General features: G+C 43.1%; 1 protein-coding gene across 1 annotated transcript; it reads left to right on the top strand.

The window, feature by feature from the left end:
* Positions 1–3,101: 3,101 nt before the first annotated feature.
* LOC110539158 (interferon a3) lies at positions 3,102–4,911 on the top strand. Its single transcript, XM_021626118.3, has 5 exons — positions 3,102–3,304; positions 3,464–3,535; positions 3,995–4,147; positions 4,289–4,387; positions 4,503–4,911. The coding sequence occupies exons 1-5, from the start codon at positions 3,155–3,157 to the stop codon at positions 4,587–4,589; spliced, it is 561 nt and encodes a 186-aa protein (XP_021481793.2). The 5' UTR covers positions 3,102–3,154; the 3' UTR covers positions 4,590–4,911.
* Positions 4,912–16,630: the final 11,719 nt, after the last annotated feature.

The raw sequence follows: 16,630 nt of genomic DNA on the forward strand, positions 1-16,630 counted from the left end.
GGCATTCTGCACCCTCATTTGGTCTCCGGACAGCCTGTCCTCTGGTTTTCACCCCTAATCTAACTGTTAGTCGAAGCGAGCCAGTCAGGACTTGGAGACGGCTCTTCATTGCCTCGTCTCCGCCAACCCCACCACCTGGAGCCAGCAACTTGTGTGGGTGGGATACGCCCGTAACACCCTTCCCTAATCCGCCTTCAAGTGTTACTTGGGATATCAGTCCCCGCTCTTTCCTGAGCAAGAGGAAGAAGTTAGCATACCCTCTGCCCCGATGTTCGTCCGCCGCTGTTGCCGTACCTGGAAGAGAGCCCGGAGTACCTGGAAGACCACATCTAGGTATCGGCGACAGGCGGATCGCCTACGGACCGCTGATCCCCACTATCTGCTCGTGCAGAAGGTATATTTTTCCACTCGGGACCAGCCCCTCCTGGTGGAGTCTCTGACTTTAATTTCTCCTTTCCACATCTCTGAAATCCTTAGCCCCTCTGCTGTCCGTCTCCTGTTTCCCGCACCCTCCATATTCATTCCACTTTTCATGTGTCTAGGACTAAACCTCTGTCTCACAGCCCATTGTCTCCTGTTTCCAGGATTACATCTCTTTGCCTGCGTTGACCTACCTTTTGCTTGCCTCTTGTAATATAATAAACTCTGAGAATTGTACTATCCGCCGCCTGTGTCTGCATCTTGGTCTTAGTCTGAGCCGTAAGCAGTGTTGTAAATGTTAGAGTTATGTTTAAAATCCAATTTTAAGAATATAAATTGTAGAAATGGGTTGCGGACTTTGTGGTGTTTGTGTGTGTGTGTGTTATCCTAGAGGAGCATGGATAATGGTCTAAGTTCCAACGTTTTCATTAAAGGTGATGCTTAAAAAGCCAATATGAAGATCATGCTTGGCTATAAAATATTCAGTGTTAGTCTTTGAATGAATTGGTTACACTGTGTGTTATTTTTATTACCGGTGGGAGAAAAGCTATGCACACTGAGCCTTGCGTTTCAACTTGTAACGTTCTGGGTGTCGTGAGTGGGAAGTCAGGCGCAGGAAACAGAGAGTTCAATATAGTGCTCTTTTAATGCACACACGATGAACAACGGCCACCCCACGAAACACTGGGTGCTCAAAACAAATGCCCAAAACACTGGGAACGAAAACTGTCCCGCAAACTCCACGAACATAAACCAACACGTTCGTCTACACCAAACACAAAGGTTACAATAATTAATCCCGCACAAAGAAACGGCTGACTAATAAAGCCCAACTAATTACAACAAACTCAAAACAGGTGTAACCAATAAACACATAAGGAGGGGGAGGAAAGAATCAGCGGCAGCCAGTAGGCCGGCGACGACGAGCGCCGAGCCCCTCCCGAAAGGGAAGGGGAGCCACCTTCGGTCGGAGTCGTGACACAACTGGCAGGTCAGCTCTTTCAACAAAACCTGACACAATGGAACACTATCACATTAGGGGAGCTGCAGGTCCTTCTTGCTTGACAAAATATGACATATTCAGAATGTGGAGGTTCTTGGTGATGTTGTTGTATTTGTTCATTGCATTGCACAGTAGGCTATTACCTTATTAATCATAGTATCCGTGTAATTCATTGTATTAATATTATTCACAAGGAAATTCATATTAAAGTTGTTTGTTATTTTTCCTATTTTTTCCGGGTTAGAAACATGAGTGTGCATCTTAACCCTCGCATTGGAGACAAGGTGAAGAACTACTTCAAACAGCTGGATGACTTTATTTCACATGAGGTGAAACATCTCCTATGTTTACTTTTTGGATTTTTTGGGGTCCCTATACCTATGATGTAAGCCTATGTGTGCCATGTTTCATTTTAAAATAAAATAAAATATATTCGTTTCCTGCTTTTTATTTCAGAAATCAGTTCGTGCGTACGGGAGGTCTTGAGAGTTGAAATAGAGGGCATCCTGAGACATTCTCAGAAGAATTTAACAAAAATGCCAAGAATATACGTGTCATGGTAGCATTTGCAGGTACATTTTGCATAAAAGTTTATTAAAACATGTTTTATAAGTAATAGTGTTCTTTATAAGTAAAAAGTTCTAGATACAACCAAAAAGGGTTTTATTGATTGTTTCATATATGGCACCCCAATATAGAACCCTTTTCTAGAATGTGTATAATATTTGAATAAATACACGCACACAGATTATATTTGTTAGAAATGTGCTAGCAATGCTGTAAAGATGTGTGACCTGAATCAACCGATTAATGAAGACGAATTTCTCAATGAAATGTTACCATAATACCATGCCAACATCATCTTCAATAAAAAACAACAAACGCCTTGAGAATACACTTTTAGACATCATTATGACTGTGGCATTTTATCACTGTAACAAATGTTTATTCATATAGTCAATACTACCTGTGCACTTCATAGGCTACCAGTGTCTTTTTCTGAAAACCGGGAGCATATAGAAGGGGGTCTATCAAAATATTTCAGACCACCCAAACCTGTTTCTAAAACGAAATAAAGTCATGTTGAGTGTCTAATTCATACAACCCATACAAGTTTGATCTGTATCTTTACATAGACAGTTGGGGTCCACAAACCACAATTACCCTTTGAGCAGGTGGTTACAACGTAGTTGACACCAAAGTTTCTGTGTGCAACTGAAAAGGTGTTGCGTTTTCAAACATTAAATACTTTGGTTTTCGAAGTGAAAGGCCAAACTAAATATGTTCTATATGGTGATATTTATTTAGGCCATAGTCCGATCGATTCACATGTTTATTTTTTTCATCAAAATAATCCTGGTTGAAAGGTCAAAATGTCATGATAAAATAGCAAATAGCTCAAGATGTAACAATTATTCGAGCGATGCACCTGTCCTTTCGGTGCATTTTCTCCACACGTACAACAACACTCAGGTATGAAAGTGTAAGGGAACTTCCACCTTTCACTTTTGGAATACCTTGACAACTCTTGTATAAATAAATGATCGACACAGGTTGGAGCATGGCAGAACTTGAGTATTCGAGAAATTGATTATTCAGGAAGAACACTTTATCTCTTTATCCGTTGCGGAAAACGTACTTTTGTCGGAATAAAACGAAGAAGTATATCTTTCGGAAGTGCACCAACGTTGATTGCGGACAGACCGAGAACTACAGTAGACCTACGCTAAAATGGGTTCAATCAGCTTTTGGATGTGCTTGGTCATGACGATTTGCACCTGGAATAAAACCATCGGATGCACATGGATGAAGACACTGCCTCGGTCTCCGAGCATGTTCCAAGTGTTCAGCAACAACACCATAACGATGCTTCAGAAAATGGTAGGATATAGGGTCATGTTTATTCACTTGTTCCTGGTCATTGAGCTCTTGTCATCTTTTCAACATTTCATGAGCTGCTATGTTTCATTGAAATTACCTGACTCCTTTTTGTACAATAATAATAATGCAATATTTCGTTTATATTTTTTGGCATCTCAGGGTCATGAAGTCTCTCGAGGACCTCAGATCACTTTCCCTGACAAACAATACAGACAAGTCAATAATTTCAAGGTAAGAAATATGCATAAAAAATGTTTTGTTCTATCCATAACTCTTTTTTTTCTAAGAGTGGATTAAACACTATTCAGACCCCTTCACCTTTTCCACATTTTGTTATGTTACAGACCACTTCTAAAATGGATTACAAATAAATAAAAAAACATCATCAATGTCCACACAATATCCCATAATGAAGAAGCAAAAAACAGTTTTTGTTTTTCATAAATTAGCAAAAATTTCGAAAAACATGTTTTGGCTTGGTCGTTATGGGTTATTGTGTGTAGATTGATGAATGAAATCATATTTATTACATTTTAACGTAACAAAATGTACAGATAGTGAAGTGTTCTGAACACTTTCTGAAAGCACTGTATATAATTAGGTTATAACGAATTTACAATTTGCTATAATTTTCTAATATTTGCCATCAATTCATAAGGCATATACTAATACAAATCACTCTTCTTCTAGGCTGACGAACAGATTGCCTTCATTTCGCATACTCTGAACGCTATAAAGAAATTGTACAGCAGTGGTAAATATGAGTCCACCGCCTGGGACCAGAAAGGAGTTGACAAGTTTATGAATGACCTCTATCGCCAGACCTCGGAGCTGGACCAATGCGTATGTCATTTGTGATTTTCGCCTCTTTAACAGTAATGCAAAAAGGAAAACATTATACTATCCTTCTTGATTATAATATAAGTGGTTACATGTAATTCAAAACATAATTTTAAATTCATGATTTGTATTTTGTTCTAACAGGTAAAGGCTATGAAAACTAGACTGTCAAAATCTGTCAACAGAGTGAACAAAAAGATGAGCATTCACTTCAAGTTCCTGAAGCATTACTTGAAACGCGAGGTAGGTTGATCCATGTCTTACAAAGAGAGTACATTCACCAAATCTGGATTTATTTATGTGATGATACAACATGTGTCTATTCTCAAATATTAACAAGTGTATTTCGTTTATGCAGGATTACAGCGCGAGCGGCTGGGAAGACATAAGGACAGTGGTGCTGGCACACCTACAAAGACTAGACACAACATTAAGTAGCAAATGAGCGTTATGTGTGTGTTGTGTAGATATTTGTTATGTATATATCTATTTATCTATTCATATATCTAACAAATTTTTACATGTTTACTTATGTTTTTTTAACGTATTTATTTATTGTGTAGTCATGTATTCACAACTCCGAGGAGTAAATATTTTTTTATTCTGAATAGTTATGTGATTGACTTAGGCTATACATAGCCTAATGTATCAATGTTTCCGTGTATTTTTTTTTTATTCATGAAGGCCATTGCATACTGTATTTATTATTGCAACCTGATAGGAAATGTTTGTTATTGTAATAATGAAATATATTATAATTAAATAAATGTGTCCTCTAAAGCTGTAATCTTTTTTAATCAAATAAATTGTAATGTATCGCATACACACATTTAGCATATATTTTAACGGGTGTAGCTTTATGCTTGTTATTCTAGCTCTACCACTGCAGTAATATCTGACAATACAAAACAATACACACACATCTAAAAGAAAATGAATGGACATAAGAAACATAGAAATATGTCGGAGTCCGGAGTATATATACACAGTACCAGTCAAAAGTTTGGACACACCTCAGGGTTTTTCTTTATCTTTACTATTTTCTACATTGCTGAATAATAGTGAAGACATCAACACTATGAAATAACACATATGGAGTCATGTTGTAACCAAAAAAGTGTTAAACAAATCGAAATATATGTTTGAGATTATTCAAAGTATCCACCCAGCTTTGATGTCTGCTTTGCACACTCTTGGCATTCTCTGAACCAGCTTCAGGAGGTAGTCACCTGTAATGCATTTCAATTAACAGGTGTGCCTTGTTAAAAGTTAATTTGTGTAATTTCTTTCCTTCTTAATGCGTTGTAGCCAATCAGTTGTGTTGTGACAAGTTAGGGGTGGTATACAAAAGATAGCACTATTTGCTAAAATCCCAAGGCCATATTTCTGTCAGGAACAGCTCAAATAAGCAAGGAGAAGTGACAGTCCATCATTACTTTAAGACATGAATGTCAGTCAATGTGGGAAATTTCAAGAACTTTGAATGTTTCTTCAAGTGCAGTTGCAAAAACCATCAAGCACTATGATGAAACTGGCTCTCATGAGGACCGCCACAGGAAAGGAAGACACAGAGTTACATCTGTTGCAGAGGAGAAGTTAATTTGTTTTACCAGCTTCAGAAATTGCAGCCCAAATAAATGCTTCACAGAGTTCAAGTGACAGACACATCTCAACATCAAGTGTTCAGGGGAGACTGCCTGAATCAGTCCTTCATGCTGCAAAGGAAACACTACTTGTGTGTGTGTGTGTGTGTGTGTGTGTGTGATCGGATGCATTTACATTATGGACCGTATGTGGATAGAATAATTATTTTCTATAAACTTGCAAACTTTTCTGATTACCTTGCTTTGTCATTATCGGGTATTGTGTCAAGATTGAATTAGATTCTTTAAAAAAAAAAATGTTTTAATAAGGATGTAACGTAACAAAATGTGGAAAAAGTCAATGGGTCGGAACACTTTCCAAATGCACTGTACCTTAGTTGAATGCACTGTACCTTAGTTGAATGCACTGTACCTTAGTTGAAAACATTGTACCTTAGTTGAATGCACTGTACCTTAGTTGAATGCACTGTACCTTAGTTGAATGCACTGTACCTTAGTTGAATACACTGTACCTTAGTTGAATGCACTGTACCTTACTTGAATGCACTGTACCTTAGTTGAATGCACTGTACCTTAGTTGAATGCACTGTACCTTAGTTGAATACACTGTACCTTAGTTGAATGCACTGTACCTTAGTTGAATGCACTGTACCTTAGTTGAATGCACTGTACCTTAGTTGAATACACTGTACCTTAGTTGAATGCACTGTACCTTAGTTGAATGCACGGTAAGTCGCTGTGAATAAAAGTGTCTGCTGAATGACCAAAATGTAATGACCAGACCAAATCGGAACCAATCATACACATTTAGGCTATGTTTCACAACTTTGAACAGCACAGTATGGTATGGAACAGTTCAATTCAATAGAGCACAGTAGAGTACAATAAAGTATAGGATAGTACAGTACAGTAGATATTAATTCAGTACAGTACAGTATAGTGTAATTCAGTAGAGTACCTTACAGTTTAGTAAATTAGTGTAAAGTAGGCTGCACTCTACTGTGCTGTACTCTACTGTACGTTACTTTCCTTTACTTTACTGTACTAAACACTGTACTGTAATGAACTGTACTCTACTGTACTCTTCTGTATTGTACTGTACTGTACAATCCACTGAAATTAACTGGACTGTACTACACTCCACTGTAATGAACTGTACTCTACTGTACTCTTTTGTATTGTACTGTACTGTACACTCCACTGTAATGAACTGTACTCTACTGTACGTTACTTTCCTTTATTGTACTGTACACTCCACTGAAATGAACTGTACTATGCTGTTCTCCACTGTACTGAATTATACTTTTCTTTACTTTACTGTACTGTACACTGTACTGTAATGAACTGTACTCTACTGTACTCTTCTGTACTGTACTGTACTGTACACTCCACTGTAATGAATTGTACTCTGCTGTTCTCTACTGTACTGTGCTGTCCAAATGTATCCATTGACAATGAAATTAACAATCAAAGCAAAAATCTGACCAAATAAAGAAGGCCTGTCCAGACAACACTGTGCTTAGTGGGTAGGCACGATGCATCCTGTACACATTGGGAAGATGCAGTTTAGACATTGTTTGCTCATTGACCTCTTACACATTCTAAATTCTACAGTTCTACATCGTTGATATGTCGGTTAGACATTAACATTTTATAATGATGTCTTGGCGACGTCTTTCCAGTATCAAACGCTCTCCAAACTACATATTCCCAATTCGATATGTCGGCCAAAGGTGTCTATGATTACTGGGGAGAAGACTCAGGTGAAACTGATGACATCGCACAACTTGTGTAAAACAGCTGGGAAAACCCCAAAATGCGTCCAACACAGGCGTGTCATGTGACGTAAGAAGACGTTTCAGCACCATTGACAGGTATCACTACTAGCGCAAAAACCCACGAAGACGTCAGCCACTTCAGCACTTTGAACATCGTCACACGGCAAAGATTCTATCAGTGGTTCTGTGTTGTGGCCGCAGCCCTGTTGCTACTGTTATTGTCCTGCTTACTAGTGTTCCAATTCCCCTAACCCCTAAACTTACATTTGTAAAACTATATGTGATGGGAAATATAGCTCTCTGACTCTTTGGTATCACGTTTCAAGTGTCACTCTTATGATTCCTCATGGCTGGTCCTATTAAGGCTATATAGAATAACACCAAGGCCTGTATTCATAATGTATATCAGAGAATTGGAGTGAATAAATGCAGCAGAATAATTAGGCTACATCTGACATTTTAGCCTATAACATGACATTTCAATATGATTCCACCCATGACATTTTATCAAGACTCTGAACAGGTGTGTTCGAACTGTGTAGAAACAAAAGCCTGCACCTTCTCCTGCTGGTCTCCAGGACCGTGCAGACAGTTTTGGTGACCACTTCCCTAAAGTATATGATCTTTACAGTTGAACAGGCTTTGAATATTATGAATTAATCCCAATATTATATAGAAAAGGGGAGAAATGATTTGACTTGCATAGTCAAAAACGTGCATAGCACTGGTGACAGACAGACAGACAGACAGACACACACACACATAAGTAGAATTATCAGCACACTGTAAGAGGAGACTTAATGCATGTATTAAGGACAGCAAAACAACCAACCAAGCAAAATAGTCATGTGTTTCATGTTTAGCATCTGTGTTAGAAAACTGTTAGCCTATATTTGAAAATACATAGTAAAGGGGCTGAAATTACAGCCTCGAGGACGACCAGGAGGGCGAGGCGCAGGGCGATCCGGATGGAGGCGGTGGAACTCACCTAGCAGAGATGGGTCCAGACGTCCCGCACCGGCACCCAGCACCTCTCCTCCGGACCGTACCCCACCCAATCCACGAGGTGCTGCAGGCCCCTCACCCGACGCCTTGGGTCCAGGATGGAGCGTACAGTGTACGCCGGGCCCCCTGGCGACAGGTCCATGGAGGAGTGGCGGAGTGAATTTTGAGCCATCTCGGCCCATGGGACGAACCTCGCCCACTCTCCTAGCCGGTTCTGGCAATATGACCGCAGAAACCTGCCCACATTCTGGTTCAATCTCTCCACCTGCCCATTACTCTCGGGGTGAAAACCCAAGGTGAGGCTGACCGAGACCCCCAGACGTTCCATCAACGCTCTCCAAACCCTGGACGTGAACTGGGGACCCCGATCAGAAACTATGTCCTCGGGCACCCCGTAGTGCCGGAATCCGTGTGTAAACAGTGCCTCCGCAGTCTGTAGGGCCGCAGGAAAGCCGGGCAAAGGGAGGAGACGGCAGGACTTAGAATATCGATCCACAACGACCAGGATCGTGGTGTTCCCCTGTGATGGAGGAAGATCGGTGAGGAAGTCCACCGACAGGTGTGACCAAGGCCGCTGTGGAACGGGGAGGGGCTGTAACTTCCCTCTGGACAGGTGTCTAGGAGCCTTACACTGGGCGCACACCGAACAGGAGGAAACATAAACCCACACGTCTTTGGCCAAGGTGGGCCACCAGTACTTCCCCCTAAGACGCTGCACCGTCCTCTTGATCCCCGGGTGACCAGAGGAGGGTAGCTTGTGGGCCCACCTGATCAATCTATCGCGAACACCAAGTGGGACGTACCTCCGACCAGCAGTGGGTTCTAACCATGAAGCCTGCTCGATTTCCACATCCACCTCCCATACCACCGGTGGCACCAGACAAGAAGTCGGAAGTATGGGGATGGGATCGATGGACCACTCCTCGGTATCGTTGCGACGGGACAGTGCGTCAGTGAACCTGGTCTGTAAGAGATGGTGAAACAAAAGCTGGTGAAAAACATCGCCCACCTTGCCTGACGAGGATTCAGTCACCTCTCTGCCCGGATGTACTCCAGATTACGGTAGTCAGTCCAGATGAGAAAAGAGTGTTTCGCCCCCTCAAGCCAATGTCTCCACACCTTCAGAGCTTTTACCATAGCCAGCAACTCCCGGTCCCCCACATCATAGTTTCGCTCTGCCGGACTGATCTTCCTCGAGAAGAAAGTGCAGGGGCGAAGCTTCGTGGGCGTGCCCAAGGATTGTGATAGCACAGCTCCAACACCAGCCTCGGACGTGTCCACCTCCACTATGAATGCCAAAGAGGGGTCAGGATGCGCCAATACGGGAGCATCGGTAAACAACGCCTTCAGACGACCAAACGCCCTGTCCGCCTCCGCCGACCACTGCAAGTGCACAGGTCCCCCCTTCAGCAGTGAGGTAATGGGAGCAGCCACATAACCAAAACCCCGGATAAACCTCCGGTAGTAATTGGCAAACCCTAAAAACCGCTGCACCTCCTTTACTGTGGTCGGATTCAGCCAATTACGCACGGCCGCAATGCGATGAGAGGTAGCGGGTAACTGAACCCCACTGTGATGGAATGTAGACCTCTGTAGTCTATACACGGACGCAGACCTCAATCCTTCTTCTTCACAAAAAAAGAAACTCAAGGAGGCGGGTGACGTGGAGGGACGAATGTACCCCTGTCCCAGAGATTCGGTGACATATGTCTCCATAGCCACCGTCTCGTCCTGTGACAGGGGATACACGTGACTCCTGGGAAGTGCGGCCTTCACCTGGAGGTTTATCGCACAATCCCCTCGTCGATGATATGGTAATTGGGTCGACCTCTTTGACTCCTGGGAAGTGCGGCCTTCACCTGGAGGTTTATCGCACAATCCCCTCGTCGATGATATGGTAATTGGGTCGACCTCTTTTCACAGTTAGCGATAGCCAAATCGGCATATTCGGGGGGAATGCGCATGGTGGAGACTTGGTCCGGACTCTCCACCGTCGTCGCACCGATGGAAACTCCCACACACCTACCTGAGCACTCCTATGACCATCCCTCATGAGCCCCCTGTTTCCACAACATTTTAGGATTGTGGTAAGCCAACCAGGGAATCCCCAGCACCGCTGGAAACGCAGGAGAGCCAACGAGGAAGAGACTAATCCGCTCCTCATGACCCCCCTTCGTCACCATGTCCAGTGGAACCGTGGCCTCCCTGACCAGCCCTGACCCTAATGGTCGACTATCTAGGGTGTGCACGGGGAAGGGTTGGTCCATCTGAACCAAGGGAATCCCTAACTTAAGCGCAAACCCGCGGTCCATTAAACTTCCCGCTGCGCCTGAATCTACTAGCGCCTTATGCTGGGAATGAGGGGAAAACTCAAGAAAGGAAATCAACACATACAAATGACAAACAGGGAGCACTGGGTGAGCCTGGTGCTGACTCACCTGAGGTGTCCGAGCAGTGCTCTGCCTGTCCTCTTGACTCCCAGACGAGCTCCTCCAACACCGGTCAGAAGTTTCTTTTTCTATGTGTTTGGCCTGGTATGGTTCTCAATCAGAGGCAGCTGTCTATCTTTGTCTCTGATTGAGAGCAATACTTAGGTAGCCTGTTTTCCGATTTTGATTTATGGGTGATTATTTTCCGTTTCAGTGTTTTCACCATACGGGACTGTTTTGGTTTTCCTTTATTCTTTTGTTTGTTTGTATTCAGTGTTGAGTTTATTAAAGGCATCGTACCACGCTGCGCTTTGGTCTACTCCTTCTTCCACCAACGACAGCCGTTACAGGAGGCTCCTCCTCCGGTCGCCCTAGCTGCATCACCCCCTAACTCCATGGGTGTTGGAGCGGGAGGGCTGGGAGGTGGAATGAACAGAACCCTATCTGGATGCCCACGAGCTGCCAGCAAGTTGTCCAGCCTGATGGACATGTCGATCAGTTGGTCCAGAGTGAGGGTGGTGTCTCGACAAGCTAGCTCCCTGCGGGCGTCCTCTCGCAGTCTACACTTATAGTGTCCATCAGGGCCCTGTCATTCCACCCTGCGCCGGCGGCCAGGGTAAGGAATTCAAGAGGGAAGTCCTGTGCGCTCCTCGTCTCCTGCCTCAGATGACACAGCCATTCACCCGCCGCTCTGCCCTCCGGTGGGTGATCGAACACAGCCCGGAAGCGGCAGGTGACCTCTGGGTAATGGTCCCTCGCTGAGTCTGGACCCTACCAGACCGTGTTGGCCGACTCCAGGGCTTTGCCCGAAAGGCAGGAGACGAGGACGTTGACACTCTCCTCTCCCGAGGGAGTCGGGTGAACGGTCGCCAGGTAAAGATCCAGCTGGAGCAGGAACCCCTTGCACCTGGCAGCCGTCCCATCGTACTTCCTCGGGAGCGCGAGCCGAATCCCGCTGGGGCCGGACACCGCCAGAGAAGGTGGTGGTGCAGGCTGGAGAGTGGCTGAAGACGGGGTAGGGAGGCCGCTCCTCTCCCATCTCTCAATTCTCAACATCACTTGATCCATGGCCGTCCCCAGACGGTGTAGCACCGTTGTATGCTAGAGGACACGTTCCTCCATGGACGGAGAGGGCGCGTCCTCTCCTGCTGACTCCATGATTGTGGTGAAGGATTCTGTCAAAATCTCCCTAGGAGAGGTGGGTGTGGAGTCAGGCGCAGGAGAGAGCGAATTGCAAGGAAGGGTGTTTATTACAAGTCCAAAGAACAGGAACAGGACCACAACAGTAGCCACAAAACAACAGGAACGTGGTCCATAAAAAACACCTGTTCAATAGAACAAACCCAAAACGCAACCCAAACAAATGACAGCTAACAAACACTCCCGCACAAGCCCAAGATGGAGGGGCGAGATTAAATACCCCACTAATAACCTAAACTAGACACAGGTGCTCAACCAGACAAAACCAAACGAAAAAGAGAAGGGATCGGTGGCAGCTAATAGTCCGGCGACGACAAACGCTGAGCGCCGTGTGAACAGGGAGAGGAGCCACCTTCGGTGGAAGTCGTGACACATATACAGTGCATTCGGAAAGTGTTGTTACGTTACAGCCTTATTCTAAAATTGATTCATTTCAGTTCAACCGAAATGGATGAAAATACCACCAAATTAAAGCTGACAGTCTGCACATTAACCTCATAGTCATGTATCATTTCAAATCCAAAGTGCAAGAGTACAGAGCCAAAACAACCAAACGTGTAACTGTCCCAATCCTTTTGGAGCTCATGGTGTTTGTCAAATTTCTCAAGCTCAGTCAATTTGGTTGGGTATTATTGATAGATAGCAGTATTCATTCGTTGTCTTTAACTTGACCACTGAGGAACACTAAACACCTCTTGGAAAGCCATTCTGGTGTGTCTTTTGCCTTAAAATGTGTGTAATTGTCCCACTGAAAAATGTAATGCTAACCCAGTGTCAGGTCTTCAAAGAACTAAGGCATGTTTTCCTCTAATTTTTCATCTTGGCTTTGCTCCTTTCATACTTATTTTGATCCCGACAAACTCCTCAGTCCCTTCTGGTGACAAGTCTACCCATAACATGATGCTGTCAGGGTTTTCCTCCTCTTCATCTGAAGAGGAGAGGCGAGAAGGATCAGAGGACCAATATGCGGCGTGGTAAGTGTCCATGGTTCTTTTAATAAGAAATACTCAACATGAACACAACTGAATACCAAAACAATAAACGTGGAACGAACGAAACCCAAAACAGTACCGTGTGGTGAAAAACACAGACACGGAAACAAACACCCACAAACAAACAGTGAAACCCAGGCTACCTAAGTATGATTCTCAATCAAAGTCAACTAACGACACCTGCCTCTGATTGAGAACCATACTAGCCGAAACATAGAAATCCCAAAATCATAGAAAAACGAACATAGACTGCCCACCCCAACTCACGCCCTGACCATACTAAATAATGACAAAACAAAGGAAATAAAGGTCAGAACGTGACAGATGCAGCCACTGTAAAACTTGAAAATACCAACAGTTTCACTCTGTGATGTGTTGTGTTGGATTTGCCACAACATTTATTATTTAGACACAAAAGTTCATTAATTTGCCATGTTGTCTTGCAATATTACTTAACTGCCATGTTGCAACCCGAGTGGATGTTTTAGAATGGGTTATTTTTGAATAGGTCTACTACTTTTCACTTTGTCATTCAGGCCTGTAATGTGGAGTGAAGGCAATGATGTTGATCCATGCAGAGTTTTCTATCAGCTCAGCCAATACACACTGTAGCTATTTTAAAATAATCTTTAGCCTCATAGTGACATTCCTGAGTTTCCATTCACAGCTCATTTAGGAAAGACTGTGAGATATATTAAGCTTCTGGTTGCAATTATACACGATCCAGAGATGAATTACCATACATGACCGTACTCAAAATAGGTTTGGGATTATTTATTAACCTCATCTGATCTATGCCTGTCTAAAAAATCTCGCAGACATGCTTTAAAAGCTCATTTGTGGATCTGAGGTTTAATCATTGTTTGATATTCACTCTCCACTATCCTTTGACATTACAGAGACAGGGGAAGTTGTTCTCAAATCCTGAGAACCACTACTTTTGCAAACAGTTGGACCACATTCAAGAAATAAATAATAATAAATAATAATTAACCAATTGTGTGAATAATAACCCTGGCTTTCATCCGGCACTTTTGGTAGCCTTCCATGGTTCATGACGTCTCCACATTCGTCGCCGCCTGCACTGTGTGTGCACAATAAGACTCCGCGGCAAGCTCCGGATGGCCTTCTTCAACCACTCCCTGTTCCTCACCGCCCCTCGTCCCATATCTCTCTGGACATTGTTACTGGTCTTTCTCTATCAGATGGCATTACCACGATCCTGACAGTGGTGGATAGGTCTTCTATCCACCCATTTTATTCCCCTTCCCAAATTACACTCAGCCAAGGAGACGGCTCAGCTCATGGTGCAGCACTTCTTCCGTATCCATGGACTTCCGGGTCGGCTTGGTCTCCGATCGTGGTCCTCAGTTCTGGAAGGCATTGTGCAAGTTCTCCCACTTAAAAAGATGAGAGGCCTGTAATTTTCATCATAGGTACACTTCAACTATGACAGACAAAATTAGAAAATAATTCCAGAAAATCACATTGTAGGATTTTTTATGAATTTATTTGCAAATTATGGTGGAAAATAAGTATTTGGTCACCTACAAACAAACAGGATTTCTGGCTCTCCCAGACCTGTAACTTCTTCTTTAAGAGGCTCCTCTGTCCTCCACTCGTTACCTGTATTAATGGCACCTGTTTGAACTTGTTATCAGTATAAAAGACACCTGTCCACAACCTCAAACAGTCACACTCCACGATGGCCAAGACCAAAGAGCTATCAAAGGACACCAGAAACAAAATTGTAGACCTGCACTAGTCTGGGAAGACTGAATCTGCAATAGGTAACTAGCTAGGTTTGAAGAAATCAACTGTGGGAGCAATTATTAGGAAATGGAAGACATACAAGACCACTGATAATCTCCCTCGATCTGGGGCTCCACGCAAGATCTTACCCCGTGGGGTCAAAATGATCACAAGAACGGTGAGCAACAACCCAGAACCACACGGGGGGACCTAGTGAAAGACCTGCAGAGAGCTGGGACCAAAGTAACAAAGCCTACCATCAGTAACACACTACGCCGCCAGGGACTCAAATCCTGCAGTGCCAGACGTGTCCCCCTGCTTAAGCCAGTACATGTCCAGGCCCGTCTGAAGTTTGCTAGAGAGCATTTGGATGATCCAGTAGAAGATTGGGAGAATGTCATATGGTCAGATGAAACCAAAATATAACTTTTTGGTAAAAACTCAACTCGTCGTGTTTGGAGGACAAAGAATGCTGAGTTGCATCTGAAGAACACCATAACTACTGTGAAGCATGGGGGTGGAAACATCATGCTTTGGGTCTGTTTTTCTGCAAAGGGACCAGGACGACTGATCCGTGTAAAGGAAAGAATGAATGGGGCAATGTATTGTGAGATTTTGAGTGAAAACCTCCTTCCATCAGCAAGGGCATTGAAGATGAAACGTGGCTGGGTCTTTCAGCATGACAAATATCCCAAACACAACGCCCGGACAACGAAGGAGTAGCTTCGTAAAAAGAAGCATTTCAAGGTCCTGGAGTGGCCTAGCCAGTCTCCAGATCTCAACCCCATAGAAAATCTTTGGAGGGAGTTGAAAGTCCGTGTTGCCCAGCAACAGCCCCAAAACATCACTGCTCTAGAGGAGATCTGCATGGAGGAATGGGCCAAAATACCAGCAACAGTGTGTGAAAACCTTGTGAAGACTTACAGAAAACGTTTGACCTCTGTCATTGTCAACAAAGGGTATATAACAAAGTATTGAGATATTTTGTTATTTACCAAATACTTATTTTCCACCATAATTTGCAAATAAATTCATAAAAAATCCTACAATGTGATTTTCTGGGGAAAAAAAATCTAATTTTGTCTGTCATAGTTGAAGTGTACCTATGATGAAAATTACAGGCCTCTCTCATCTTTTTAAGTGGGAGAACTTGCACAATTGGTGGCTGACTAAACACTTTTTTGCCCCACTGTATATGACTAAGCTATATAAATTATTATTTTTTTATTTCTTGCCCACCAGCACCCTGCCTCGTTCAGGGGACTAAACTATTATCCATTAAAAGTATTGCTTGTTTTTTGTCTCTTTTTCCATTTAGTCTTTTTTCTTATTTCTCCTCCAATCGTAGTAAGACATACAAGTGTTTAATACAATGGACAGACTTTATAAATGAAAATCCACAAGGTCAAGTGGGAGCTAAAAGTTCTGGTTCTGGTCCCCCAGATTATCCTCTACTCCTCACCCAGATCTCCCCACTCCCTTCAGCCACCTGCCCTTGTGTGATTACCACACATAAAACAAACAGGAAAAACATGAACAGTCACAAAGTACAAAAACACAGTAAAAATAGTTACATAAAGAAACAAAAACTACAAGCATACATAAACTTAAAGTAGAAATTAATATGTGACTAATCAGCAATAAGTTTAATGTGCATCCCCTATGATGGTTAGATGAGATGTTATAAATCCACACTCATTGGTTTCAGACAAGAATGACATTTGGA

Source organism: Oncorhynchus mykiss, chromosome 12, assembly GCF_057628025.1.
Source record: "Oncorhynchus mykiss isolate SJ-2025 chromosome 12, ASM5762802v1, whole genome shotgun sequence".
Classification (NCBI taxonomy): domain Eukaryota; kingdom Metazoa; phylum Chordata; class Actinopteri; order Salmoniformes; family Salmonidae; genus Oncorhynchus; species Oncorhynchus mykiss.

What these genes read in the sequence shown, in the direction of transcription:
- LOC110539158 (XM_021626118.3), top strand. Translation starts at nt 3,155, where the DNA reads ATGGGTTCAATCAGCTTTTGGATGTGCTTGGTCATGACGATTTGCACC. An exon ending in CCTCGGAGCTGGACCAATGC is followed by an intron (nt 4,148 to 4,288) that starts GTATGTCATTTG and finishes TTGTTCTAACAG; the next exon opens with GTAAAGGCTATGAAAACTAG. An exon ending in AGCATTACTTGAAACGCGAG is followed by an intron (nt 4,388 to 4,502) that starts GTAGGTTGATCC and finishes TCGTTTATGCAG; the next exon opens with GATTACAGCGCGAGCGGCTG.